The sequence below is a fragment of the Pollachius pollachius genome (genome assembly GCF_949987615.1).
Source record: "Pollachius pollachius genome assembly, chromosome: 17".
Taxonomy (NCBI): Eukaryota; Metazoa; Chordata; class Actinopteri; order Gadiformes; family Gadidae; genus Pollachius; species Pollachius pollachius.
In genome coordinates, this window is record NC_136950.1 from 7,242,806 (window position 1) to 7,270,245 (window position 27,440).

The 27,440-nt window shown below is 45.1% G+C and overlaps 2 protein-coding genes across 2 annotated transcripts; both read left to right on the forward strand.

The window, feature by feature from the left end:
• The first annotated feature begins 14,010 nt into the window (after nucleotides 1–14,010).
• anxa13 (annexin A13) lies at nucleotides 14,011–22,550 on the forward strand. Its single transcript, XM_079754330.1, has 11 exons — nucleotides 14,011–14,122; nucleotides 14,977–15,052; nucleotides 15,567–15,661; nucleotides 15,999–16,169; nucleotides 16,681–16,714; nucleotides 17,386–17,465; nucleotides 18,747–18,815; nucleotides 18,953–19,054; nucleotides 19,356–19,431; nucleotides 19,869–19,981; nucleotides 20,721–22,550. The coding sequence occupies exons 1-11, from the start codon at nucleotides 14,108–14,110 to the stop codon at nucleotides 20,838–20,840; spliced, it is 951 nt and encodes a 316-aa protein (XP_079610456.1). The 5' UTR covers nucleotides 14,011–14,107; the 3' UTR covers nucleotides 20,841–22,550.
• A 921-nt stretch (nucleotides 22,551–23,471) lies between these two features.
• LOC307088769 (uncharacterized protein) lies at nucleotides 23,472–26,225 on the forward strand (the record flags this gene model as incomplete). The annotated part of the gene is made up of 4 exons (XM_079754755.1): nucleotides 23,472–23,688; nucleotides 24,110–24,358; nucleotides 25,429–25,626; nucleotides 25,846–26,225. 4 exons carry the CDS (start codon nucleotides 23,472–23,474, stop codon nucleotides 26,223–26,225), a joined length of 1,044 nt encoding a protein of 347 aa, XP_079610881.1.
• Nucleotides 26,226–27,440: the final 1,215 nt, after the last annotated feature.

The following is a 27,440-nucleotide window of genomic DNA, read 5'->3' on the forward strand; positions in this document are numbered from 1 at the left end:
GACATTATACGTTGTGGAAATCGACGTGGGAAATGGTTTTGTCTTTTGAGTTCAACCTAATTTCTCAACTAATGCTTCCAAGTCTGCAGAGATGTACTTCTGTATGTGCCTACCTAACTAGAAAGGTCTTGTATTCGGTCTGTTTGTACAGTAGTCCGGGCTAGTAGAGGGTATATACACAGCATGCAGAGCCCGGCAGCCAGAGAAGTCCTAATGCTTGCTCAGCTCAGACTTAGTACTCCATGCTTTGACGAATGCGTTCACATGTGTATTCTAACCCATTCTAATCACTTCCACTTCCTCATGCCTGTAAAATCATCCTTTGCTTCTTGTTCCCATATCACTAAAGACTTGTTTTGTCCGGGTGGGCGAACATATTTCTTACATGGGGACAGTGCACTGTAATGGCAATCCGTCACAGTACACGCTCTGTAAAAAGAGTCACCTTTTGTACATGGATCCAACGTAGAGTGTCTGTGTGTGTGTGTGTGTGTGTGTGGGGGGGGGGGGGGGGGGGGTGGGGGTTTGTGTGTGTGTATGAAATGCGTGTACATGTCTTTCTTTGTACTCTACATTAAGATGTTGTCAATCTCTGGTAACGTGTGTGAGGCTGCACTAGGTGCAGTCTTCGCTGTTTGCTGTTCCCGTACTCAAGATGTCATGCATGGTAGCTGTAAGAGCCATGTTCTAATCCAGCAGAGGGGTTCTAGTTAACCAAAATATCTAGTTTCCGAACTATTTGTGGAGTTTGTCGGTACACTAATATTTGAATAATATGAGTTGTGTAACAACTAGCACTAAGCCTAGTCCTCGATCTTAACTTGACTAGAATCTTAATCGTGTAGCTTTCAACTTAACCCTAATGTTTACCCAACCATACTACAAACGTTTACCCCCAGCCTAAGCTCAAAAGCAACAACACAATCACATACATCAATATAGCATTCCGATATATTTAATTTAAATCTTTGAGACAAACAAACCCCATCTAAACAAGTTTGTAGTCTTCAATTTGGGCTTAGCCAAATAATAAATAAGCACATAAAAATCATACAAAGAGGAAGAAAGTAACATACATACACAGGTCAATATGTTCGCCATGGCGACGCTAAACATGATTTAGAGGTTGCGAGTAATGGCCGCTGCAGCTGAGTTATTTGTCCTATTGACCCAGCAAGGATGCCGGGAAATATTTCATACTTGGCAGCAGTGGCCCTTAAGAGTGCCACATTTGTCCCGGCTCCTGGAGTATGAGCTCCTTGGGGACGGGGGTCCGCAGCGGCGCAGCTCCTTGCCTGGATGATCTATATGCTCCAGACCGGTCACATGTATTGTGACGGCGGAGGATCCCCTAGCGTCCAATATTAAGACAACACAGGCCATCCCCCTGCTCCACTCTGAACATGACCCCCCATCGACTCAGGAATTGGCTCTTCTTATTTCTGGCCTTAATATTGGATCAGTAAAGGACCATAAACATATCTCATAATGTTTTGAACCAAATCACATCAATGTTGACCTATTTAGTGCTCAGTTAAGATAATAACCGGAACCTCCGCATCTAAATTCATATTGAATCAAAAATGTGTGTATAGTTACACCCCTAGTGGGCCTACCAAGGCAATTACAAAATATAGATGTATACATACATGAACAAAACAGAATTCTTTGCCTCCATAATTTTATCCTGATTAGGCCACTTTTTCCTGATTAGGCCAAAAAGGGCCGGATAGATGAATACAAACAATCCATGATATATATCTACTAAACTTCAGAAATGTGGATCTTACTTTTACTAATACAATTATGAGTTACTGGTTTACTTAAATAAATAACCCCTGGTTCTAAAGCCTTTCACCCAGTCTCTCTGTGTGCGGCTGTCTCCCTGTTGAATAGTGTGTACACAGCGATATGTGTCTTCGTCTGTCTCTCTGTACCTCATCGTACTTTGCTCGAGTCACAAGCGAAAACATGTAAAAAAAAAAATAACCATGGCAACCGTTGTTACTGTTTTTCCGACTGTACAGCAACAATTCTGTGCCCGTTGCTCGTTCTCCAAACCAGACGTGGTTAGTGTCTGGTTTTTCATGCTGAGTGACCAACTTTGTATTTCAATAATCAATCTAAAACCTGACAACTCTGGAGTCAAATTACATCAAATACTACGACCAATATAACTAGTACCACTAATTGTACTACTACTACTGCTACTTCTATTACTAACAGGTACCACTAACGTTACTACAATACTACTCAATGCTGTTAAGTTGTTGCTCTTGTGGCTTCTGCATGATTTGAAGAAATTAGTAGGACTGATGTTTCACTGCCCTTGACTGAACAAGAAAAACAAGAAAAAGTTGAAAAGAGAAAAAAAGAAATACGAAAAAAAATACACAGGCCGAATGTTTTATGGACTGTTACAAGTTGTATAGTGTGTGATACTGTACCTAACCCACTGTATTGCGTGCTTGTCAAACCTACTGCTTAATAACAGAGCAACTAACTAACATATATGAATATTTGTTAGATTTATATATTGTGTTATATTGTGTTAGCATGTACATAAAACATACCTCCACTGCAATAAATATTTATATGAAATTGACCAAACCAGTTATTTGATTTGATATTCCAAAACGTCCAAACAATTACACATGTGAACCCACTGAATGAACATTTGATCATATTTTGTTAAAACCAAAGTATTATCTCCCCATGAAGCACTTGCTGGCTGTAAACTTAAATATTTAAAGCTTTAGTTAAACTGACATATCAGTAACATGTCGGTAACAGCATGGTGTGATCTGTGGTAAAGCAGTGCATCATGGGAAAGAAACGGAAAGTGCCAGAACAAAGCACGTGCACCCCCCTCTCTGTTGGGTGGGTTGCCTGGCGTGGTTTCAGGTCGGTCGAGTTACTGTTGTCTCGCTGCAGACTCTCAGATGGGAAAAACGGGCGCCTCCTAAAAGCTCCCTGATTCATAACCACTTTAGGCCGTGCGCCGTGGCTCCGGTCCTGAAATGCTTTTTACGGCTTGTTGTGCTCCTGGACAGAAATCATTGGCAGCCACGCAGAAAACAAGACAAAAGATGGTATCATTGCTAGCTAGCCCTGATGCAGCAAAAAAGACACATAAAACCTAATATTTTCAGATAATTCCTGAAGCTAGTGGCTATTAGCTAAGCAAACGCATGACTTTGAGGGCCTAATGCTTATTACCTTGAATGACTTTGATTATTTAACCCACATAACAAAGTAACCCCACAAATACCAAATGATGAGTTCATTTAAGGAAGAACATATATTGCAATGCACCGTAGAACAATCTATTTGGTCTTTAATTAGGCCATTGATCAGCGCTTGGGCCTGTAAGCATGGTAGGCAGGGAACTATTGTGTAAACAAAACATGTTAGTATTGATTACTATTTTGAAGAGCACTTTTGGAGACGACTAGGAGATCGATAAAGGCCGATGCAGAGAACCAAAATAGAAACACGTCAGGGAAGGAAACCGAGAAGTTTTACCAATGTGAGAAATTAGCTGATGATCCGATACTTTCCGATAATTCCTGTTGATTTTAAATTACAATGGGCTGTTATGGAAGTTTAGTAAACAAATTATGTCATGTTTGCTATTAAAAGAGAACTGTTTTTGAACATTAACCTTTGAGATTTGTTACGCAACTCTCGTGGCCCATACGCCGCAGGACTCCGAGTTGCCTTAATTGAACACCCAGAACAAAACAGAAACACGGCACACCTGACCAACACACACAACACTCTCACTAATGGTCCCGATCACACAACAATGGAACAACACACAATTAACACCCATAAAGACCCCAAACCCGTTAACCCCACTTAACCTAACAACAAAACAAGTTGACAAAAGCCCCTTTTGTCAACTGACAACTCCAATTCCCAGGATCCCCTGTGCGATCCCGGAGGAGTCGCCACAATATCAAACAACCAATAGTTGATTATCTCATTAGCTCTTTCAGGTTTAGGTTCAAAAGACAGTGATTAAAATAACGAAAAAGAGCTGTCCGCCTGAAGAGGAACCAAGTGCTCTGTGATTGGTTAATTTATTAACCCTGTCATCACCCAATACAGGTTAGCTGACCTCAACTGGTCAATAGGCTGGGAGGATTTTCAATTATATTCTATCACATTATAAATGATCATAATCCTATAATACTGTATCATGGGCAGATGTGTCTAGTCTGTTGGCTAGCTCAAAATGTTCAAAATATGCTGAGAGCCTGGAGGGTGTCTGCTTAGCGAGACCCTAACCCCTACCTTCTCCTTACTGACATGTATCTCAATTCAAGTCAGTCACTTTGAATTAAACCACATGCTACATCAGTTATAGTGGAATATTAGTCATGAAAAAGCACAGATCTACATCGACAATGAATTGATTTCCATCTATAGAAAGTGAACCCAGGTTTGCTCAATGAATGGATAAAAGCGTCTAAACTAAAGGACAGTAAGTAATTGCATCATACTGTGATCCCCAGACTGCATGTTGTAGCTGGTCTCCACAGGGTGCCAGATGTTCTCCCGGTTCTCCCTGGGGCTATTTATAAACCTCCCCGCCCCCAGCTGCACCCGTTGGTGGGGGAGACTGAGCTGGGCGGTGTGTGTGTGTGTGTGTGTGTGTGTGTGATATGTGTATGAACTTGTGTTTCTGTGTGTGTGTTCAGGGGTCACACCCTACACCCCCCCACCCACCCCAACGCTGGTTGTTCTCCTCCCTGGCAGCAGAGAGGAGGAGGAGGTGCAGGCTGGGATGCTTCATCCATCCACCGTGAATCACCTGGAGCTCCTGTTGAGCTCCTCCTCCTCCTTTTCCTCCTCATCACAGGTTCACCTCCTCCTCCTCCTGTTCCTCCTCATCACAGGTTCACCTCCTCCTCCTGTTCCTCCTCATCACAGGTTCACCTCCTCCTCCTGTTCCTCCTCATCACAGGTTCACCTCCTCCTGTTCCTCCTCATCACAGGTTCACCTCCTCCTCCTGTTCCTCCTCATCACAGGTTCACCTCCTCCTCCTCCTGTTCCTCCTCATCACAGGTTCATCTCCTCCTCCTGTTCCTCCTCATCACAGGTTCATCACCTCCTCCTTCTGTTCCTCCTGATCACAGGTTCCCCTCCTCCTCCTCCTGTTCCTCCTCATCACAGGTTCACCTCCTCCTCCTGTTCCTCCTCATCACAGGTTCACCTCCTCCTGTTCCTCCTCATCACAGGTTCATCACCTCCTCCTTCTGTTCCTCCTGATCACAGGTTCCCCTCCTCCTCCTCCTGTTCCTCCTCATCACAGGTTCACCTCCTCCTCCTGTTCCTCCTCATCACAGGTTCAACTCCTCCTCCTCCTGTTCCTCCTCATCACAGGTTCACCTCCTCCTCCTGTTCCTCCTCATCACAGGTTCACCTCCTCCTCCTGTTCCTCCTCATCACAGGTTCACCTCCTCCTCCTCCTGTTCCTCCTCATCACAGGTTCACCTCCTCCTCCTGTTCCTCCTCATCACAGGTTCACCTCCTCCTCCTCCTGTTCCTCCTCATCACAGGTTCACCTCCTCCTCCTGTTCCTCCTCATCACAGGTTCACCTCCTCCTCCTGCACCTCCTCATCACAGGTTTATTTCCTCCTGCACCTCCTCATCAGATGTCCTCCTCCACGTCCTCCTTGTGGCTGAACAGCACATACACTCACACACATAGATAAAAAGCTATATAGATCAACACAAAAACACAAATAAAAGACCTACAAACACATAACACACGCAACATAAACACACACCCAAACAAATATGTAATATTTCCATGCATGGCTTGGCTAAGGGACTTCACTGAGTGATGGATTTACGGCGTGACGACTTATTTCAATAACACCTCATTAATGCATGAATAAATTCCGATCACTGTCATTCATATCGTATAGCTACAACATTGGGCGACCTTGGCTCTTCTCACATGTCTGTAGGCCCCGGTTTATTTTAGGTGAGCTGTTATGAACCCATCAGAGGAGGAGGAGGCGCATGGATTGTGAGTTGAGTTTCAGTTTGAAACCGACACCGCTCTAAAAGCCACGCTACGCTAACAAATGAACTGCTTATTGGTAATCAATGTCATGATTAGAGATTCTGAAACCCGAGGCGCGCTTAATCCCACGACGACTCCCAGGCAGTCTAGAGGGCCGCCGTTACTTAAATATGAGACCAAGAAGCTCCGTCTGCAACGGCTTTAATCAAATGATTAAACCTGGAAACACACGCTCCCCCGTTCGGATTTCATTGTTATATTTGTATGGTAATTGGCTTCGGAGAATCTTTTGTTTTTCCCCGCTCCAGATAATCAGTCTTTTTCGACTCTCCCAGCATCTCTCTGCAGCTGTGATTAAGTGAAGCACCGCCATGACACTTCTCTCCCAATTAGAGGAGCCCTTCGGCTTCTCCTTCCTACGGCGTCCACTGTGACCGTTTATCTGAGAAATCCCCTTTCTCTGTTTCCCTGTTTTAAAGATGCATTGTCTGCCTGTTTGTGTGTGTGTGTGTGTGTGTGTGTGTGTGTGCGCGCGCGCGTGTGCGTGTGTGTGTGTGTGTGTCTGTGTGTGTGAGAAGATGTTATAGGTCCATGCTATTGTTCAGCCCTCGCAGCTCTCCACTGACCCCTCGTGGCCAGAGCAAGCGATGCTCTTAATTACACGACGTATAGGGTCATTCCTGTTAAGTTTAAGACGTCAGTCGTATAAACTAGTAACTCCGTCTCTTCTCTCTGAGTCACCTTTCATATACTTTTTATTTGAAAGGTGACTGAGAGAGGTAGGAGTGTCTCTTGCTGTATCAATTGTTCTGTGTGCTTCTCTCTCTCTCTCTCTCTCTCTACCTCTCTCTGTCCACCTCTCTCTCTACCCCTCTCTCTCTCTCTCTCTCCCTCTCTCTCTCTCTCTCTCTCTCTATCTCTCCCTCTCTCTCTACCTCTCTCTGTCTACCTCTCTCTCTCTCTCTACCCCTCTCTGTCTCCCTCTCCCTCTCTACCCCTCTCTGTCTAGCCCTCTCTCTCTCTCTCTCTCTCTCTCTACCCCTCTCTGTCTCCCTCTCCCTCTCTACCCCTCTCTGTCTAGCTCTCTCTCTCTCTCTCTCTCTCTCTCTCTCTCTCTCTCTCTCTCTCTACCCCTCTCTGTCTAGCTCTCTCTTTCTCTCTCTCTCTCTCTCTCTCTCTCTCTCTCTCTCTCTCTATCTCTCTCTCTACCCCTCTCTGTCTCCCTCTCCCTCTCTACCCCTCTCTGTCTAGCTCTCTCTCTCTCTCTCTCTCTCTCTCTCTCTCTCTCTCTCTCTCTCTATCCCTCTCTGTCTAGCTCTCTCTCTCTCTCTCTCTCTCTCTCTCTCTCTCTCTACCCCTCTCTGTCTCCCTCTCCCTCTCTACCCCTCTCTCTCTACCTCTCTCTATCATGTATAGGACGTTTACAGATATTGTGGTATTGTGGTATAGCTTGTCCCAAGCTCTCAGCGCCCAGCAGGAGCATCTGTTGCAAGTTTAGGAGAACGTTGACTTTGAATCCTTTGAGTTAATTCACACTAGAACAGGAAGTCGCCAGGTGCTGAATGGTCATGTGACTTTGGGGTAGGAGATGTGTGACGGGGAGAAGAGGAGGTAGAGGAGGAGTTTGTCTTATACAACCTTGTCAGATCCGAACGCCAGATGGCTACAGCCCGGTCCTCTTACCCAGAATGCCTTGCCAGCCCACCTATGGTTACAGCAACAGGAATACTAAATATGGCCCTCTAAACGTGGACCCTATGTGTTAGTGACCCGTTAATGTATGCTATGTGTCAAGATGAACTCATTGTAGATATATCATGTAATGTCCTAGTCAACGACGCCATAGATGCATGTATGGACCGTCTCAGTATCGTTACGAAACCAATTACGACGATATCTGTGTTGTGTTGGGTAGATATCCCTTCCGGTTACTTTTAGAAACTATTTTAAAAACAACGGGTGTTGGAGCCATTTAGAGGTCTTTAGTTTTCCGGCTGTGGTTCACGGCCGCCCACTGCCCGAAACGCCTCTCTAATGCCCGGATCAGGGCCCGGAGGTCCCGTTGGTCCTCTGGGGCCAGGTCCAGGAGCGGTGCCATATTATTAAAGATGGCAACCCCCGAGAAACTTCAGACTGATGCTGGAAAATAATTTTACACCAAGACCTTTCAGCGTCTGTTGGAGCGGCACGATAGTAAACATTTCTCTACATCTAACGAGACCAAGGCCAGTATAGTTGAGCCTTTCAATAGGACTCTGAAAACAAACATGTGGAGATAGTTAAAGGGGTAGTTTGGAAATTTGGATATAGGGCCTGATTCCCAAGTTAGCCTTGGTGTTCTTTATCATTGGAGACAGTTTTCAACACATTTCATTCAGTCCTTCTAGTTGCAGAGTTCGCTCGTGCTAGGCTAGCGCACGGCAACGGGCAATACTAGCCTGCTGATAAAACAGTCTTACCCACTCCACAGTACACCCGAGGTAAATCAATTATAACCCCAGACTATAGATGTAAATGTCTGTGTTGATAGAATAATGTTAGAAATAAAACTAACCTTGCATCGCATGAATCATCGCATTTTGAGGGAATACTTTCTCGGCAGCAGCGGAATTTAACCTAGGTATCAGTCCGCCGCTGCCGTAGCCTTCTACCAGGAATATAACACTGCTGCTGAGACACAGCAAGTCCCTTAAAATGCAATGCAATGCAAGGTTGGTTTTATTTCTAGCATTATTCTATCAACACAGACATTTAAATAGACTGTCTGGCGTTATAGTTGATTTGCCTCGGGCCTGGGATAGGGTCGGCTAGATCCAATGGTCGACCCGTCTAATCGGGTCCTGGAGGTTTCCTGGTCCACACGTGCTTCCAGCTCCCCCTCCTAAGAAACGTGGCACAGCTTTTAAATGTCACCTGGTCTTCCTCTTCCTCCGCCGTAGGTGGTCTCCATTGCGCTGATTGGTATTGCAATGGACGCTCTCTGGTGCCGACTGGTGGATATAGGCGGTATACATCATCCACCACCGCTCCTCTGGGCCGCCTGGCCGAGATGCTGGGACCGTGTTGCCACAGCAGATATATTTAATGAAATAATAATAATAATAATAATAATAATAATAATAATAATAATAATAATAATAATAATAATAATTACCGTATCTCGTATATACCAGACCGTATCCACAAAAACGTTTATATAAGACGTATCCACAGTGTTTCATATACATATAAGGATAACATTATAAAAGTGTCTTAAGTGAATAGAATAGTTTCATAGAATAGTATTGTGGCGACCAGAGGTGTAGGCGCTCGTTCAGTTGCGCAAGGGACTCTGGGAGGTTCATTTATCCTGGGGGTTTGGACCCTTTCCGGGACAGTGTGGTTGTTGGGTTGGGTGGGGTTAATCGGTTGGGGTAGTTAGTTAGTTGTGTGTTGTTGAGTGTTGACATGTTGTGTGCATCGTTGCCGCCACCGTCACCGAGAGTGACGTGTTCGTTTACTGGCTGCGCTGGTTTCCAATGTTTATGGTTTGTCGTTAATAAAGGCGGTTCGTAGTCGTGCGGTGTATGGGGCACGCAACTGCATAAAAGGTTCAACCTGGGCTCTCGTCTCGTCCTTCCCGTGCTGCTCGCCACATTGGTGTCAGAAGTGGGATTGGCCTGCGCACGTGGATAAAGGATTGGGATTGACGGTCGACCCCATGGAAGACCCAACCGATGCACCCTGTGCTGTGAGAGCGCAGCGGCCCACGGACGGAGAAATGGCAGATGTCAACCGCCCCCTGGTGGTAAGGACGGCGGTGAAGCTGCCGAAGTTCTCCGGGGCAACGCAGCTTGAGCCGTACCTTGCTCAGTTACGGCTTGTTGAGTGGTAGAACGGTTGGGGTGCCGGGGAGGCGGTCGTCCACCTGGCGCTGGAGGGGACGGCGGTGCAGGCGCTCCTGGACTTGGCCCCAGAGGACCAACGGGACCTCCGGGCCCTGATCCGAGCATTGGAGAGGCGTTTCGGGCAGCGGGCGGCCGTGAACGACAGCCGGGAGCTGCTAACCATGAGCTGCTAACCAGCCGAAGCCGCCGGGAGGGGGAACGTTTGGGGGCCTACGAAGCGGACATTCAGTTTTACGCCCAGCGTGGCTACCCCGTTTTCCCTGCTGCGGCTAGGGATGAGCTAGCCCTTCATGCGTTCCTTCAGGGACTTCCCCCGCCGCGGCTGGGGCAGCACATCCGCCTCATTATGCCCCCGACCCTCGATGTGGCCCTCGACGTGGTGGAACGGGCGGACCGGGAGTTTTGCGACCAACCCAGCCTGCAGCCGTCCACGGTGGATGATTGCCAGGACCAGTGTGGTCCGGCCAAGCACTGCTGCCGCCGCTGTGGTGCACGGGTGACGTGTTCAGGCAGCCCTCTCCCGTGGCACAATGCCAGTGTCATTCCAGTCCGGGTAGGACAAGGACCGGGTCCGGAAACCCAGGCCACCGGACCTCGAGCCGGAGCAGTGTCGGTGGGTCAAGGATTGCGGGCGGACAGCGTCCAGTCCATCCCAGCCGCTGGGGGGATGGGGTGCCCAAACGGCGCTCCAGCGCCGCCCTATGGCAGGAATTGGTGGGGGTGTGGTCCATGACCACACCCCACCCCTCCTGCTGACCCGTGTATTGGACAGTAGGGGCCGAGGCAGCGGCGCCGGCCACCGGAACATTTCGGACTGTGTGATGGGTGTTGGGGGTCGTCGGGACGTCTGACCCCTAAGGTGGGGGCTGTGTGGAGACCACAGGTGTAGGCGCTCGTTCAGTTGCGCAAGGGATTCTGGGGGGTTCATTTATCCTGGGGGTTTGGACCCTTTCGGGGACAGTGTGGTTGTTGGGTTGAGTGGGGTTAATGGGTTGGGGTAGTTAATTAGTTGTGTGTTTGTGGTTGGTTGTTAATAAAGGCAGTCCGTAGTCGTGCGGTGTATGGGGCACGGATCCGCCTAATTGGTTCAACCTGGGCTCCCGTCTGGTCCTTACCGTGCTGCTCGCCACAGTATGCTATCTGAAACGGGGGTTGTTGTAGTCAGAGGGTGGTTGGCTTTTTAAATCTTACGTCTTTTTAAAAACACATTTAAATGACTTGAAATAGCCTGGTTGCTGAATACACAGCAACCAGGCTATATACACACTTTAATCATATGATGGAATTCACGTGCGACAAAACGTTTAACGTTAATGCATGTCTATCATCAAAATACTACATACTTTAATATACATATCGTATATAGCACACCTCTTTTCCCACACACTCATTTGACAAGTGTTACTATACGGATAACTACAGTGATTCATATCAACATAATGGACCCCGCACACACCAGCATATGTCACCCACAGCGGACACAAAGAAGCATGTCTAAACTGAATTAGGGGAAGTTCTCAACCACGGATTTATTGACACAGTTGTATTTAGTATTAAATTGTAGTTTCACTTCACTATGAATGAAATCATAGCCGGTTACTGGCATGGCTGTAACCTTTGGTTCCACCTCATTCCCACACCACTGTATGAGTCGAGCAGCCTTAACTGAAGGCCCATTAGGTCAGGACGGGCTTGGAGTGTGGCCAAAAACTAGTGACACTGCTGTTAAGGATACATCTTATGGATAAATCAGCGATGCAATAAAAACAGCAGCCAAACCCAAATCTAAAGACATGTGTTTATGTGTCAATTATGAACACTAGAGGGCAGTGTTGGCACAGTCTCTGGCCGTTTCAAATTAATAATCTGATATGTAAGACATACGACCAGCTCAATATGCAACTATAGGGGAGAGCTTAATCGCTGATACCAGAATATATACATTCACAATCAAACTCCCGACAAAAGCCAGGAAACCCTCTTACATCATCATGGAGGTGTATCGCTCACTACGACACAAACATCAGGGCCGGACTTTCCCTGGTTGTGCTTCGTCCAGGGGAAGAAGATGCTGTATTGCAGACTCAGGCAGACAGGTGGAGGAGAGGAGAGAGGAGTCAGAAAGGAAGTACAGCTGAACTGACAGATCAATACTACTGACCACCCAATAGGCCGACTGGTTATATACCTGCCTCAATGCAAATTGAAGAGCCATTATAGGATTCAAATTAGATGTTTATTTTCTATTTATTTATTAATTAAACATTTAAAATAATAAAGATCTACAACCGCCATCAATATTGTTTTTGTCTGTATTATTGTAAAATTAAAGATGTGGGCCTAAACAGAAATATCAAATTAGCTAATAATTAGGAAAAAGGTTCATGGACATTAAAGACATCAGGATTTTTTTGTTTATATGTTGTTTATAGGTTTACGGTAAGTTCCGCCACTAGTGTGTGCATGAGTTCGGCTCTTGCCCTGTTTATCTGGCAGCACATTGACACCATGCAGCGATGGCCTGCGGATGAACAGCCTGTGGTGCCTCTCACGGCCACCAGGGGGCTAGAAGATCTCAGCTTTGCGTCCAGCTTGGTCTCTACGCGAAGGAACAGGTAGAGACACGAAGGACAATGATGATGATTTTGAAAGGCTATTTAACCTGAAATCTTAATCAGTGGTCATGGAGCTGAAATGGTTAATGTTGGGCAGGATAGCTGAGTGGAGTTATGGTCTACTCTAATGGATCTGAGTTGGAGCCCAAATGTCAACAACCGGTAGCATATTGAGGACGATGACCCCTTATCCCTACCTGCTCGTTAATCACACTGAATAACAGTTCACTGTACATTTTTTGTATTATAGTGTCTGATTAATATCGTAAAATAGTAGCTCCGAATGCTCTGTTTGATTACCGTGGTTGCCATGGTATCTTTACATATATCTATCTTACATTATTGGCCTCTGGCCCCTGGGGTCTCTCTCTCTCTCTCTCTCTCTCTCTCTCTCTCTCTCTCTCTCTCTCTCTCTCTCTCTTGCAGGTCCTCTACAAAGGATCTCTGGGTCTCGTTCCCCTTCTGGCTGCGTGTCAGCCAGGGGAAACTAAGGACACTAGAACTATAAAAACACGGACACAGACATTAAACCACAGCTCAGTGGAGAACAGTCCGCACAACACATTGCCCTTACGCAGTTTAGCACCCTCACTTCCGTTAGCTTTTGGATTTGTGATTATAGTCAGCCATTGGTCCCACATTTAGACTTGTGGAATCCGGCCAATCAGAGCTCAGACCTGTCCCATTGGCCTGTCCAAACGGTTAGGGTGTCCTTCCAGGCTGTATTATACAACAAGTGTCACAAGATAAACTAGATTAGACGGGCTTGTAGACCAAACTCTGCTGTATTTGACTCTGCTTTTTAGTGGTAAGTAATCTTTTAGCCTCTGTGTGTCAGTGTTGACTATGGGCACATTTTTGCATACAAATACCTTCAGGTGGCGAGAAGTGTGAACAGGAACACACGCACGCACGCACACACACACACACACACACACACACACACACACACACACACACACACACACACACAAACATAATATATGACACACACACATACAAACATAAACACACACAGAACCGACCAATGAGGGGGCTGAGGAGGGCTGCTCAGAACAGTTATTTTAACTGAGCACACAATGCAGTTGCCTACTTGTTATTAAAAGTATAGCAGGTCTTCTCACTGTAATGCACATCAGACAAGCAATAAAGAAGACTATTTGAGAAGTTAGTTTGTAAGTTAGTTTGAATCAGTTTGCTCAGTCTTGACAAGGGCGCCTGTCGAAATTATAATAATACGTGATGAAATAAATGTAGAAGGTCACTGATAAATGAGTCAAATGTATCATCAATTCGTATCGGAAATCTTTAGTATCAACCCCCATGTTTTGTGTCAAACATTGACATTATGTTAGAAGCAAGGGAATGTGGTGCACAGTAAATGGTTAATTTGAAGCTTGACGCAGTCCTTCGCCCCCGACCTGCGTGATGACGTCAGACACTGATTTCCCCCCCCAGCTGAGCGCCTCTCTTGGACGGACCCGCACCACAACCAGCGCCGCTGCACAACTTTGACCAGCGCCGTAATTCTACCGCTACAACAACCCGACAAAAACTCTCAAAATGGGAAACTGCCAAGTGGGTAACATTATTAACCGCTCTACACAGCTATGTAAATTGCCTAGCGAAGAGGATATCTTAGTAGATCCAGATCCTACTACACCGAGGACAGGCCAGTTTATTGTGACGTTAGGCCAACCGGGTATTTTATGAAGGTAACGGGGCGGGGATGGGAACAAACCGATCGCCTTGAGATCAGTAATACTGATCTGGAGTCTTAAGGCGATCGGTTGTAATATAGTATATAGTATTTATTTTTTAGGTATCGCCAGTATTCCGCCGTGGCACTGTTTTAGTATTGGAATAACCCTTAAAAATGAAAGCCTACAACCGTGGCTATAGGAAGAGTTTCATTCCAAGGTGCCTTTAATCGTCGTGTATGGTACGTTTCATAACAGAAGTGTTTCAATGTTAAAAGGCTGTTTGTATTCCGTTATGGTGCGTGTCTACATCTGACGTGGTGCATTTGTGATCTACAAAGTGCTTAGGCTCCGTGGCAGGGGACCGGCCACTCCCCTGCGGAACCCACAGCTCCGTTACACGAGTCTGGGTCAATAGTGAGGAGAGAAGGGAGGGAGGGAGAGATAGAGGGAGAGGGGGAGGGAGGCCTGTTGACGAGGCCCCAACTCATGGGCCCCTTTCCCTGCACCCAAGCAAGTTTGTTTTAGGGCAGACAGCAGCAGCTGAGGCCGACCAGACACTGGGCTATTTGGTCACTCAACACCATAACCATAACCCCGATGTCTGCTGGTCTACCATATAACGTGTACCACATTACATAACAAGCCGAGGTGATTCAAACTAATAATATGGATTACACTTTTGTAAATATTGTATTCATCAAGTATTTCTTGTTTTCTTTGCCTGATTAGCCCACCGTCTTCCCCTGTGAGGACTTTGATGTCATGGCCGACATCAAGGGAATCCGTAAAGCGTGCAAAGGCTTTGGTAAGACTTTTCTGGAAGCATTTTACTGTATGAGTTTATCCCAATCTGTTTTGTGTTTGTATGGGTTTAGTAGTCTACCATTACAGCGTTTTTTTTTTTTATCTTTGGGGAACAAATTAGACAGCTGACTCATTTTAAACCAATCAGATTCTTTGGCTGAATGGACTGGGTGTGTTTGTGGTTCCAAGAATAAAATCTAAACCTCATGACACACTTCAGTCAGTACAGCCTGGCTCTGTAGGAAACAACCACAGGGCTTGTGTGTGTGTGCGTGTGCGTGTGTGTGTGTGTGCGTGTGTGCGTGCGGTATTCGGTTAGGCGTGAATGGCTCTATAAATGTTTGTCTAGATTTGTATCTATAAATATTAAACCGATTATATTAATATTTCACTAGTTCAGCTAGATATATAATCTTCCAGCTTTATTACACCCCATACAGTTTAGTTATCAAAGCTGTGCTCACAGTTATCAAAAACATGTTATAAGTTATAATTCTGTCTCCGTTTTATTCCAGGCACCGATGAGCAGGCGATCATCGACATCCTGGCCAACCGCAGCGCCGACCAGCGGCAGGAGATCAAACATGCGTACTTCGAGAAGTACGACGATGTGAGTCAACCTTTCACACCATGTCCCATTTTCACGTTTCGTTATCGTCTATTCTCTATTGCTGCGGCTGTCTTTGCCAGACCTCTGGATTTATTGTTTGAATTCAGTTTAAAGATTCAATTGAAACCTCCAATAAGATCAAATAACATTATATTCAACTCTCATTCAGTGTTTCTCTCCTGCTCTAACTCTGACTCACATTCCCAGGCGTATTTCAAAAAATCCTCTCCATTCTGCATCCCATTTTCTTTGGTGTTTCCCTCCCCTCATTTTCCTTCCTCTCTATCCCTGTCCATTGGTTGTGTCTGTCTCTCTCTCGCCCCCGGTCTCGGAACAGGAGCTGGTGGAGGTGTTGAAGAAGGAGCTGTCGGGGAACTTTGAGAACGCCATCTTGGCGATGCTGGACCTGCCAGTGGTCTACGCCGTTAAGGAGTTGAGGAAGGCCATGAAGGGGGCGGGCACGGACGAGGACGTCCTGGTGGAGATCCTGTGTACTGCCACCAACGCTGTGAGCCCTGAACTGTTACTGCCACTCTGATGTTGTATATCGAAGCTTTATCTACTGTGAGCTGCTCAACTCTTACTGTTACTGTCTTATTCTATATAAAAGCTTCATCTACTGTGAGGCGCTAAACAATCTCTTGTTCTTTTTGAGCTTTATATAACAATGGCGACTTATTTTCTGTTATGGTGGTAAATTGATTCTCCTCCGGGTGATAAACTGAGTTAATCTAATCTGATATAATCGGGACTTGATTTAGTCGCCTTCCTTAGCACCACCCTGCTAAGCATGCTAGGTAGAATACCATGCTATATTACTTGCTAAGTACCCTAAAATTCTAAGTATCCTAACATCTAAGGTACCCTACCATGCTAAGTACCCCAATATGTGTCTCTGTAGATGTCAAAGGACATGCTTGCTCTAATAGATCGATAAACTGTGTAGAATATAATGTTTTTCAACAATTACCTTCAGCAATAAAACCCTGATTTGTGTTCTTATTCGTGTTACCTTGCAGGACGTTCACATGTTCAAAGAATACTATTTCCAGGGTGAGTAATCTTTGTTCAAAAGACTCTATATGCTTTAAAAACTATAAAAATGTTAAGTTTCATATGTTCGTGGGTCATTTAGACGGACATTAGTACACCATTGAGTCCACTTCCTCAGATTATGAACTTTGAAAGGAAGTTCAAGCCTTGAGTCATTTGCTCCGGGCAATGACCGGGTCTTGTGTTTACGCTTTGTTAGCGACAACCAATGAGATCCTCCCAATCTGGCACTACTTCCTGTTGACCGCCTCTTTAAGCCCCTGATTTTCCATGATGTTGACTAAACACAGTCTTCAGTCAACGCTGTGTTCTCTACACATCCCATGTAACATGTTACAGCACATTATGTCTTTACAGTAAATAGAAAACATCATACTGTATATGTTATTTGAAACATTCTTTGATATTCAAAATTAATGTTATACCAATACTTTTGGAAATAGTCTAACTATTTACTGAAGTTAATTTGTGTGATGTAATTCTCAGCTAGCAACCCTGCACAACCAGAAATGAAACTTCCAAACTGTTGGCCATTTCAGTTACAATCCAGCTGAACAAGAATATTGAATATCTCTAAGTGGCTTTGAAATGCTATTTTTTCTTTTGGAGGACCTTTTCAGCTCTGTCTAACTCCATGTTACCTTAATTTTTGTGTTTCTTTTTTCATATAGTCCACGAGCGTGACCTTGAGGAGGACATTGACGGAGACACCAGCGGGGACGTGAGGAACCTGCTGACAGCTCTGCTCCAGGTACAGTCCTTCTGGGGTAGGAAGGGGCTATGGAAGTGAGCCCTAACCATCCCTCATCCTGCGTTTATATATTATATTTAGTCATACATTCAGACGTACATCTAGCCACATATTTATCTGTTTAGTCATACATTTATTTAACTATACATTTAGTCATACATTTAGATCCATACTTTTTCATACATTTGGCCATGCATTGATTTAGCTATACATCTACCCATACATTTGGCTATACATTTAATCATACGTTTAGTTCTATATTTAGTTACAGGTTTAATGAACACTTTAGAAGTGAGACTGGAAAACAATCGCGCTTACAAGGTACGATCCATAATGGAGCAACTCCTTAAATTCTGAGTGCTGCAAGACCAACCAACTGGGCAGAGTGCAGAGCAACGATAGGAATCAGGTATCATCAGATCTGTTCCAAACACAACACTACTATTACACTGAGGCTGTAACGAATCATGTATTTTGGGACTCAAGTCAAGCTCATAGCAGCCTCATTTTCACTCTTGACAAACCGCCAAGCACTCACATACGTGCACACATTCAGACGCACGCATGTACACATCCGCACGCACACACAGTCGCATTTACAAACTCATTCCAGCATACACACAGGTATAAACGCATGCACACACACATAAACACACCCACTCACATTCTCTTCCACCTAAATACCCTCTCTGTCTTCTCTCTCTCACACACACACAAACACACACACACACACACACACACACACACACACACACACACACACACACACACACACACACACACACACACACACACACACACACACACACACACACACACACACACACACAGTGATAGCTGCAAATATACACACACCCTGACATACACATAATTACAAACACATGCACACACACACATACGTACACACATGCACACACAGGTACAATAAAGTACACACAACAACACACAGAAACACACACCCAAACACAGACTGTCCCTCTCTGTCTCTGGCAGCCTTCCAGGTACATATCCATTAGTAAGGTGGGGTGAGGATAGGGTGACTCCAGACAGACAGAGGAACCTCACATCAGCATGCAACTGACCGCTCTCGCTCCCACAATATCTCTCCCCTCCTCTCCCTTTCATCTCTCCTTTTTTTCTCTCTTTTCTTTCTTTCTATTCCCCTACTGTTTTTAATCTATTTTCTCCCTCTCTCCACTCATTCCTTTCTCTCTCTCACTCTCTCTCACTCACTCACCCACTCACTCACCCACTCACTCACTCTTCCCCCTCCCCCCACAGGGTACCCGGGATGAGAGCTATGAGGTGGACGAGGAGTTGGCTGAACAAGACGCCACCGCGCTGTTCGAGGTATATGACATCACTGTGATGGCACAAATACCTTTTTTAAAAATCCCCTATGGAATATTAGCAGTGTCGTGGTTAGTTAGCGTTGGCAGAGCCTGAATCAAAGGTTTGTACAGACAATACACCCCGTCTCCCGGTAGGCTGGCGAGGGATGCTTCGGGACAGATGAGTCCACCTTCAGCTTCGTCCTGGCAAACAGGAACTACCTCCAGCTGCAGGCTACCTTCAAGGCCTATGAGCAGGTAGGAATATATGTTTATTTTTATATATATATATATGTACTTTGGATAAATGGGTCCACTAAATGGCATGGGTATTCCTAATGGGAACTCTGGATCCTGACGGCGTTAATGCTATGTTTGAATATAACATACAAAGAATAATTAAATAAGTAAGAAGTAATGGTTATGTTTTTTGCTGCTATTGCCTGGCATTTTGGGAGAAGCATCTGACAGTGCCTTAACTTAACTGAACGTTAAGTCTTAGTCTCTGATCATAGTGTTTAAACGTTTGAATATTTTAAGTGTTGTCTTCTCTCCGTAGCTGTCGGGAACAGAGATTCTGGACGCCATCGACAATGAGACAGGGGGAACTCTGAAGAAGTGCTACGTCGCTCTCGGTCTGTGCAACGTTTAGATTTCCTCTCACTTACGGAAATACAGTCAATATTGTATTAAGAAATAGTTACTGCAAGATTTCTTGATTTTAATACATTTTTGCATGAACAAGGTATATAGAGATGTATTAAATATAAATTATTATAATATGTATGACATTCAAAACCTATTTTTTGAGGAATAAAATTTAGCAATTAAATTGCAATTGCATGACTGCATCTGCCAATAGATTATTTTTATATGATGATAGACTTTTTGATATTAATCATTAAATTATATGTATTTACCAAAAGCCCATATACATGTGTGAGTAAACCAATGGGCCTCACAGTTGATATCCTCAGCCTAGTATAGCCAACTAGGCCTTCTTCCTGTTGGCTCATGTCACATGACAACGATGGGCCAATCACACGCTGTCGTTCCCCCCTCCTCCCCGCAGTGCGAGCGGCTAAGAACCCCCAGCTTTACTTCGCCAGGAGGCTCAACAAGGCCATGAAGGGGGCTGGCACCGACGACGACACGCTCATACGCATCGTCGTCACGCGCTCCGAGGTACCGCTTTACCACACCATACCACTAGTATATATGTACTGTATGTCATACTACTGCCTGTACTACACTTTACTATCATCATCACACACTCCGAGGTACCGAGATACTATACTATAACACCAATATATATATATACTTTATGTTATACTACTGTACTGAACTACACTTTACTATCATCGTCACACGCTCAGAGGAAACGCTTTTACTATACTATTACAGTAATGTATGTTTACATATATGTATTAATATATACTTTATGTTATACTACTGTTCTGTACTACACTTTACTATCATCATCAGTAAAGTGTAGTACTTTACTGACCCTACTATACTACACCACTTATATATATTTTCTATATGTTATACGACTGTACTCTACTACACTTTACTATCATGTTCACACTCCGAGGACATGCTATTACCATACTACTACGATATTATATATATATATATATATATTAATATATATACTATACTACTGTACTGTACTAAACTATAGGTAAAGGTAACAGAACTATAACACTATATTATACTGTACTGAACTAAACTTTACTATATCTGTATTGTTTTAAAATGTTTTATATGTTATTTGTACTACACCATGCTATAATGTACTTTATTTTAAGTTACCTAATTTGTAATAAACTTTTGTGGCGGCCCGAAATGATTGCAGTAGGAAGAGGTGGTGGCTGAATTATAATAATATTTTAAATAATAATGTGCTATTATCCATGGGCAGTACGACCTGGAGACCATCAAAGACATGTACCTGGAGAAGTACGACGTGTCCCTGAAGGACGCCATCAGGGACGAGTGCAGCGGGGACTACAAACGCCTGCTGCTGGCCCTCTGCCACTAAACACATACACACACACATACACACGGACGCACAGACACACACACACACACACACACACACACGGACACACACACACACACACACAGACACAGACACAGACACACAGACACAGGCCCACACACACAAACACAGACCAACTGACAGACAGACAGACAGACAGACAGACAGACAGACAGACAGACAGACTGGCAGGGAGACAGAATGGCAGGGAGACAGACAGACAGACTGGCAGGGAGACGGAAAGACAGTTGGGCACACAGACATACGGACAGACAGACTGATAGAGCCAGTAGGTGGTCCTGACTGGGCAACGGGTTCTTCTGCATCTGAACTAACTATAACTATTACTATTTACAATCGATCCAAACGTCAAACTCCGGAACTTTCTGTTGGGGCGAGCGGGAGGGAGAGAAAGATGGAGAGGGTTAATAACAGCTAGCGACAGAACTCAGAGAGGCTAAGTTTGTTAGCGCTGAATCTGGTTGTGTTTGTGTTTTGTTACCACTACACACTGTTTCATACACCTATTTTCCTGTAGCATGAAATACAAATCAACAATCTCCCCGAAATCCAATTCCACCATGTAGGATTTCTCGTCGTCAGTATTGTATTCAAGTTTAGTTCAGTGGGTCAATGTTTTGGCTCCTGCTGATGAAACTCCACAGCTAGATAACATGATAACCAGTGTTGACATGGATATCCCTGGCCCTAGTAGTTATTAATACTCGGTCTGCTGCCCTCACTGAGTGTAGCGTCCAGTTAGCAACTTGCTTTCAATGTGGCATGAACACAGCATTTTGACAGTCTGGTCGGTCTACAGTACGCCTTGATTATATAAATGATTATATATTACCACTGTGTGCGCTATGCAAAGTCCTGTCTTTTCACTGTTATGGGAATCAGAGGGAGTTAGGGGACTCAACTTGAATACAAAAACAAACATTAAAGGGTCAGTATCTTTGGCTAGCTGCTCCAACACTGAGTGTTCAGTGAATTTTTAGTTTTACCGCTAATGCTAAATGCTATGCAATTGTTGTGCGCCGCTTGTCGTAAGTTTTGTTGTATGAAGGAGATCTGTTGGATGATGATGATGATGATGATGATGATGATGGTAATAACAATCTATAAATATATATGAAGGAAATGAAATGTTGACATGAAGGACTTTTTTGATCACAACCGTTCCACAATGGAGACTTTCTATTTTTGTGAGTGTCTTTTAAAAGTTGTGTATTGATTGATGCCGTTTTTAACCCAATGTGCACAAAGAAAACCCAGTTTGGATCAGTCCACAAGTACCTCGTCGTGTGCTATTTTTTTATAACCATAGTAACGCAGTATAGCCTATTAAAACTTAAAATTGTATTTAGTGTATGATTGTAGATGTGTTAACCTTTGTGCAAACATATTCTTTATTTAGGTGGTTTTAATATGTTACACAAGATGACCTAATCAGAAACTGCCAACCTCATTTAATAACACTTGTTTGTGTATTCTAAAATGGCAGCTGTATTTTAACCTATTGAACACTCAAAATGTTAGTATTGTGAACATTGTCAAACATTGCCACTGAAATTGGAAGAAAGATGACTGATATGTAATGGTGCAAGTGTAATGGTATTAATATTGTAATATCTAATATATATACTTCGGTCTGGTTAGTTATGAAATGGGACCAATAACTGTCTCAATTGAGCCGAAGAGCTTAAATCTAACTCGAAAAATATATATAAAATAAAGAGTCCTAAGAAAAAAAATCATTGTCGGTTTTATTTGCAGCCTATGGTTATTATGTTATGCATATTATGCACCAAGGCACGTCAAAAATGCATTTCTCTCTAACCAGCCTTTCTATTTTCTTAACATTAACATTTTAATGACTGAACTTTGTCCTGAAATTCGTCCTTTCCAGGACTGTTTCCTGGTTGGTTAATAATTAACGCTGTTGGATGAATGATCCCCTCTGCTGGAGGAGCGGTGCCTGTGAGAGACAAAGCGGTTCTCTAGCGCCACCCCCCCCCCCCACCACAGGCGTGTTGGTGTCCCCACTATCCCCGATGGTCACCGCTTTCAGGAAGACAATCGGTTAAAAATATAAATCTGGGGTAACGATCAACGCAGTGCGGTGCAGACAGAGAGGAGGACGCGTTTCGTCACGGTTGAGTAGTGGAAAGGTAAATATGAAAGCGTCGTTCAGTGGTTATTTTCCAAGCCGGTGCATTATTGAAGCTCATAGCTTCCATTTTGCTAGCCGAAAGCAATTATAGTTAAACGATCATGCACTATAACCGACACTACGAATAGCGCTCACTGTAAGCGCATATAAGATGATATGTAGGCGTATATGTGAGTAGTTATCTTATATATGTGTGTGATTATGCTAAGTGTCGCTCTTACGTTGTAAGGTGCACGTTAATCCACGTTAAGTGGTGGGCTTGCAACCATGATGGAGATGTTGTGGTCCGCCTGGGTACCATTTCCATGGAAACATGAAGTGATGATGAATGATGCGATCCACTACGTCCGGTCTGGTCCCTCCCTTCACCGGGACGATCTGACGCCTCAGCTCTTAGTTTTATATTGAATCCTCCTCTGCTCCTTTATTGTCCCTGAACAGCTTTGCGGGAAACCATGTCGTCTCTGTGGCAGACGTCCTCGTACTCCCCGAGTGGGGCTCTCCCCGAGATAGACTCCAGCTCGGTCCGGCTGGGGGACCACCGGGCCCTGAACCCGGCCTGGCCCAAGCAGGAGCAGGACGAGCTGAGCATCATCAAGTGGGAGAACCTACACACGGGGGGGAACGGACCCGATGTCGTCCAGGACAACACGCCCAGTAGCGCCATGTCATGTAAGAAACGCACAAAGACTTAAAATAAATAGATACTGTTGTTGAAGGCTATTCATTCTATTTGTGTGTTTATTGTGTAAATGAACTCTAAATAATTAAATGAAGGGCTTTATTGGCATGTTAAAACACATTTACGGTGCACAAAGCACAACAAAGTTGCGTATATATATTTTGTATACAAACCCATACACATATTAGGTTATCCCATCCATCCATTAGTCAGACATTTATTTGCACAGTGGAGAGTGCAGAATTATTTTGTAAATGTACACCTGCTCTTTCAAGGCGGGTTTCCCTCAGCAGGTAAACATACAGAATAGCTCAACTTGATAATGGCTGCAACTTAGCAACTCTGCCTTTAATTGGGTCTCTCTCTCTCTCTCTCTCTCCCCCCCCCCCCTCTCTCTCTCTCTCCCCCCAGCGGGCTCTGCCACCGAGGGTCTCCCGCCCAGGGTCCTGATGACCATCACCAAGCTGCAGTGTCTGTTGGAGCGGAAGCAGGACCGCATCGCTGCCCTGGAGCGGCAGGTGGAGGACCTGATGCAGGACAGGAAGTTCCTGCGTAGCCAGATCGAGAACCTCACCAGCAACCGCCCGTCGGCTGCCTACGCGCCGCCGAGCCAGCCCGCCGCCGCCGCCGCCGCCACCACCGCGGCCGCCTCTGCTGAAGGTCGGTCACCCTGTTGTTGGTCACTCTCCTGTCGGTCACTCTCCTGTCGGTCACTCTCCTGTCGATCACTCGCCTGTCGGTTACTCTCCTGTCGGTCACTCTCCTGTCGGTCACTCTCCTGTCGGTCACTCTCCGGTCGGTCACTCTCCTGTCGGTCACTCTCCTGTCGGTCACTCTCCCGTCTGTCACTCTCTGGTCGGTCACTCTCCTGTTCGTCACTCCTGTCGGTCACTCTCCTGTCGGTCACTCTCCTGTCGGTCACTCTCCGGTCGGTCACTCTCCTGTCGGTCACTCTCCTGTCGGTCACTCTCCCGTCTGTCACTCTCTGGTCGGTCACTCTCCTGTTCGTCACTCCTGTCGGTCACTCTCCTGTCGGTCACTCTCCTGTTCGTCACTCCTGTCGGTCACTCTCCTGTCGGTCACTCTCCTGTCGGTCACTCTCCGGTCGGTCACTCTCCTGTCGGTCACTCTCCTGTCGGTCACTCTCCCGTCTGTCACTCTCTGGTCGGTCACTCTCCTGTCGGTCACTCTCTGGTCGGTCACTCTCCTGTCGGTCACTCTCCTGTTGGTCACTCTCTGGTCGGTCACTCTCTGGTCGGTCACTCCCCTGTCGGTCACTCTCCTGTCGGTCACTCTCCTGTCGGTCACTCTCCTGTCGGTCACTCTCTGGTCGGTCACTCTCCTGTCGGTCACTCTCTGGTCACCGTTGGTCACATGACATATTGTTGACAGTAAGGAGATAATGTTGGAGATATCTGACCAATAATGCCCCTGAATGTGTGTCATTATGTCGGTCAGGGGATGATCCTTGAATATATTTGCCAAAAATTGCCACTGAAAATGTGATATTCAGTAACGCTGTTAGGCTAGTGGCTGTGGTGTTCAAATCCTTGCCAAAGAGGCCTAGGCTCATCCCCCCCCATGTGTGCAATCTAACTGTAGGCATCCTCAAGCCGTGCCTCACTTTGGATAAACCAAAGATTATCGTCATAACCGGAAAGGAATCTTCTCAATGCAATAAACCAAAATATAACCCTGAAACAACAGTCCTGGGTGTCCTCGGCCTGCAGGTCCTAAACCGCCGCACGTGGAGGCCCGGTCCCGTAAAAGGGAGCGTGTGGCGTCCAGCGATTCCCTCAGCAACGACAGCGACTCGGATGTGTCCATCTCGACAGACGTTTCCGTGGCGACCAGCGAGCACCGTAGGAAGCGACGCAGCAAGGACAGGAAGAGAGGGAAGAGAGGAAAGGACTACAGCAGGAAGAGAGGTGAGAGCACTTCGCTTCATTTAGTTTATTTATTTCATGCGGCTTGGGAATTCGGAAAAAAATGAAAATGATTATGATTGTTATCATTTATTATTCACTAATAAATGATTCTATGAGCATCATTATTATCACAAAGGGATGCATCATTACCACTTTTTACTGGACCAAATACAGGTGGCAGTTCTTACTTGAGTTCTGCTGCTCTCTTCCCTCTCCAAGCCACGGGCATCCAGTACGTCATCCACCGCTACAAGCAGGTCCTCGCCGCCTACAACAAGAAGAAGAACATGACCAAGGCCTTCCGCCACTACGGCATCGACCGCAACACCATCGCCAACACGGCGTCCATTGCAGAGCTCCACCTGGCCTGCAAGGACACCGCCGCCCTGGTGGGCACCTTCCGCCACGGCGAGGAGACTCTGGTAAACTACGCCCAGCGCTGCGCCCTCTGCATCGACTGTGACGCGGACCTGTCGAGGAGGATAGACCTGATGAAGACCAACGGAGAGCTACTGCCCATCTCGGTGAAGAGGGGCCGCGGGGTGCAGCCTCACTTCCAGCCACTGGGGGGCGACATCGAGAGCATTGTGCTGAGTTAAGGAGCGACGGTAGCAGGAAATACAAGCGGCCGTCTGTCGCTCTGATGTGCAGGATCATTTTCGGGCTACCTCGGTCACACAGAGACCCACAGCGAAGCTAGGGTGGCTTTCCAACGCTGACTTATCATTCTATTTTTAGAAGAAACACTGTGATGTGTAGCCTATTTGTTAATTCCTCCCCGGGTTCTAAAGGTCGTGTTTATGTGATAACGCTACCGTAGCCTTGTTTTTAAGTAATATTATCCTTGAAATGGACGCTTCCAATTGATTAAATATGTTTTTTAATATACTTTATTTAATTAAGAAACACTACTGGTATCTTTGTATGGTATTGCCATTACTGGAGTTTATGTGCATAGCCGTACAGACCGTTTTGGTAGCAGCTGAGAACTATTTTAAGTTTGTGCAGAGTAGCAAATAGACGCAACATACGTGAGATCCGAAAATAGCTTCCAAGGTCCAATGTTCTACCTATTTTTCTCACATATTTTGAATGCATTTATTATGTAAAGGGGGTGGAAATCTACTAAAGCATATGCTGTATAGGCCTATGCACACTAACTGTTAAAGACTAACGATTTTCAGTAGGTCACAAATTAATGGGTCCTTTTAAATACATAGCCAGGTTTTTCTGCATGTCTGCAAGACCCTAAATGTAATATAGCCTAAACGTTTTATCTCAGATATTTTGAATGTTTAAACAGGTGTGGATCCTTTTTTCTGAAATTGATATTGAAGTGCTATGATGAAGATTTCCACACGATGGCAGTCCTGACCTATACAAACCCATTGAAAGTCAAATAGTGAACTTTTCGTTTCGATTTACAATTTAACGTCCGCTGTGTCGTTATTTGCACCATACATTTTCTACAATGTGGCTACTCCTAACCTATTGGGTAAGTGTACAATGAGAAACTGTTGTCTTTACAATTTTATTCGTGGACAACCTTGAAGATTTATATTACTCTGAAATAATACTCAACCGTATTGCCCTAAATACAATTTGTTCACCTGAGGGATTCTTTTCATGATCACTTTTGTATAAAATTGGATAGGCCTACGTTAAAAAAATGTTTTTTTTTACCGTTAAATGAAAATGACTTGGAAAACAGAAACCATGTCTATGAATTAGTAGTGGCCTTCATATAAGCTTACAGGGATGGTAGGGCGACCCTTTGTTATGTAAGGGCCATCGCACCACTGCTATAATATGTA

What these genes read in the sequence shown, in the direction of transcription:
- anxa13 (XM_079754330.1), top strand. An exon ending in TGTGTACTGCCACCAACGCT is followed by an intron (nt 16,170 to 16,680) that starts GTGAGCCCTGAA and finishes GTTACCTTGCAG; the next exon opens with GACGTTCACATGTTCAAAGA. An exon ending in ACGCCACCGCGCTGTTCGAG is followed by an intron (nt 18,816 to 18,952) that starts GTATATGACATC and finishes GTCTCCCGGTAG; the next exon opens with GCTGGCGAGGGATGCTTCGG.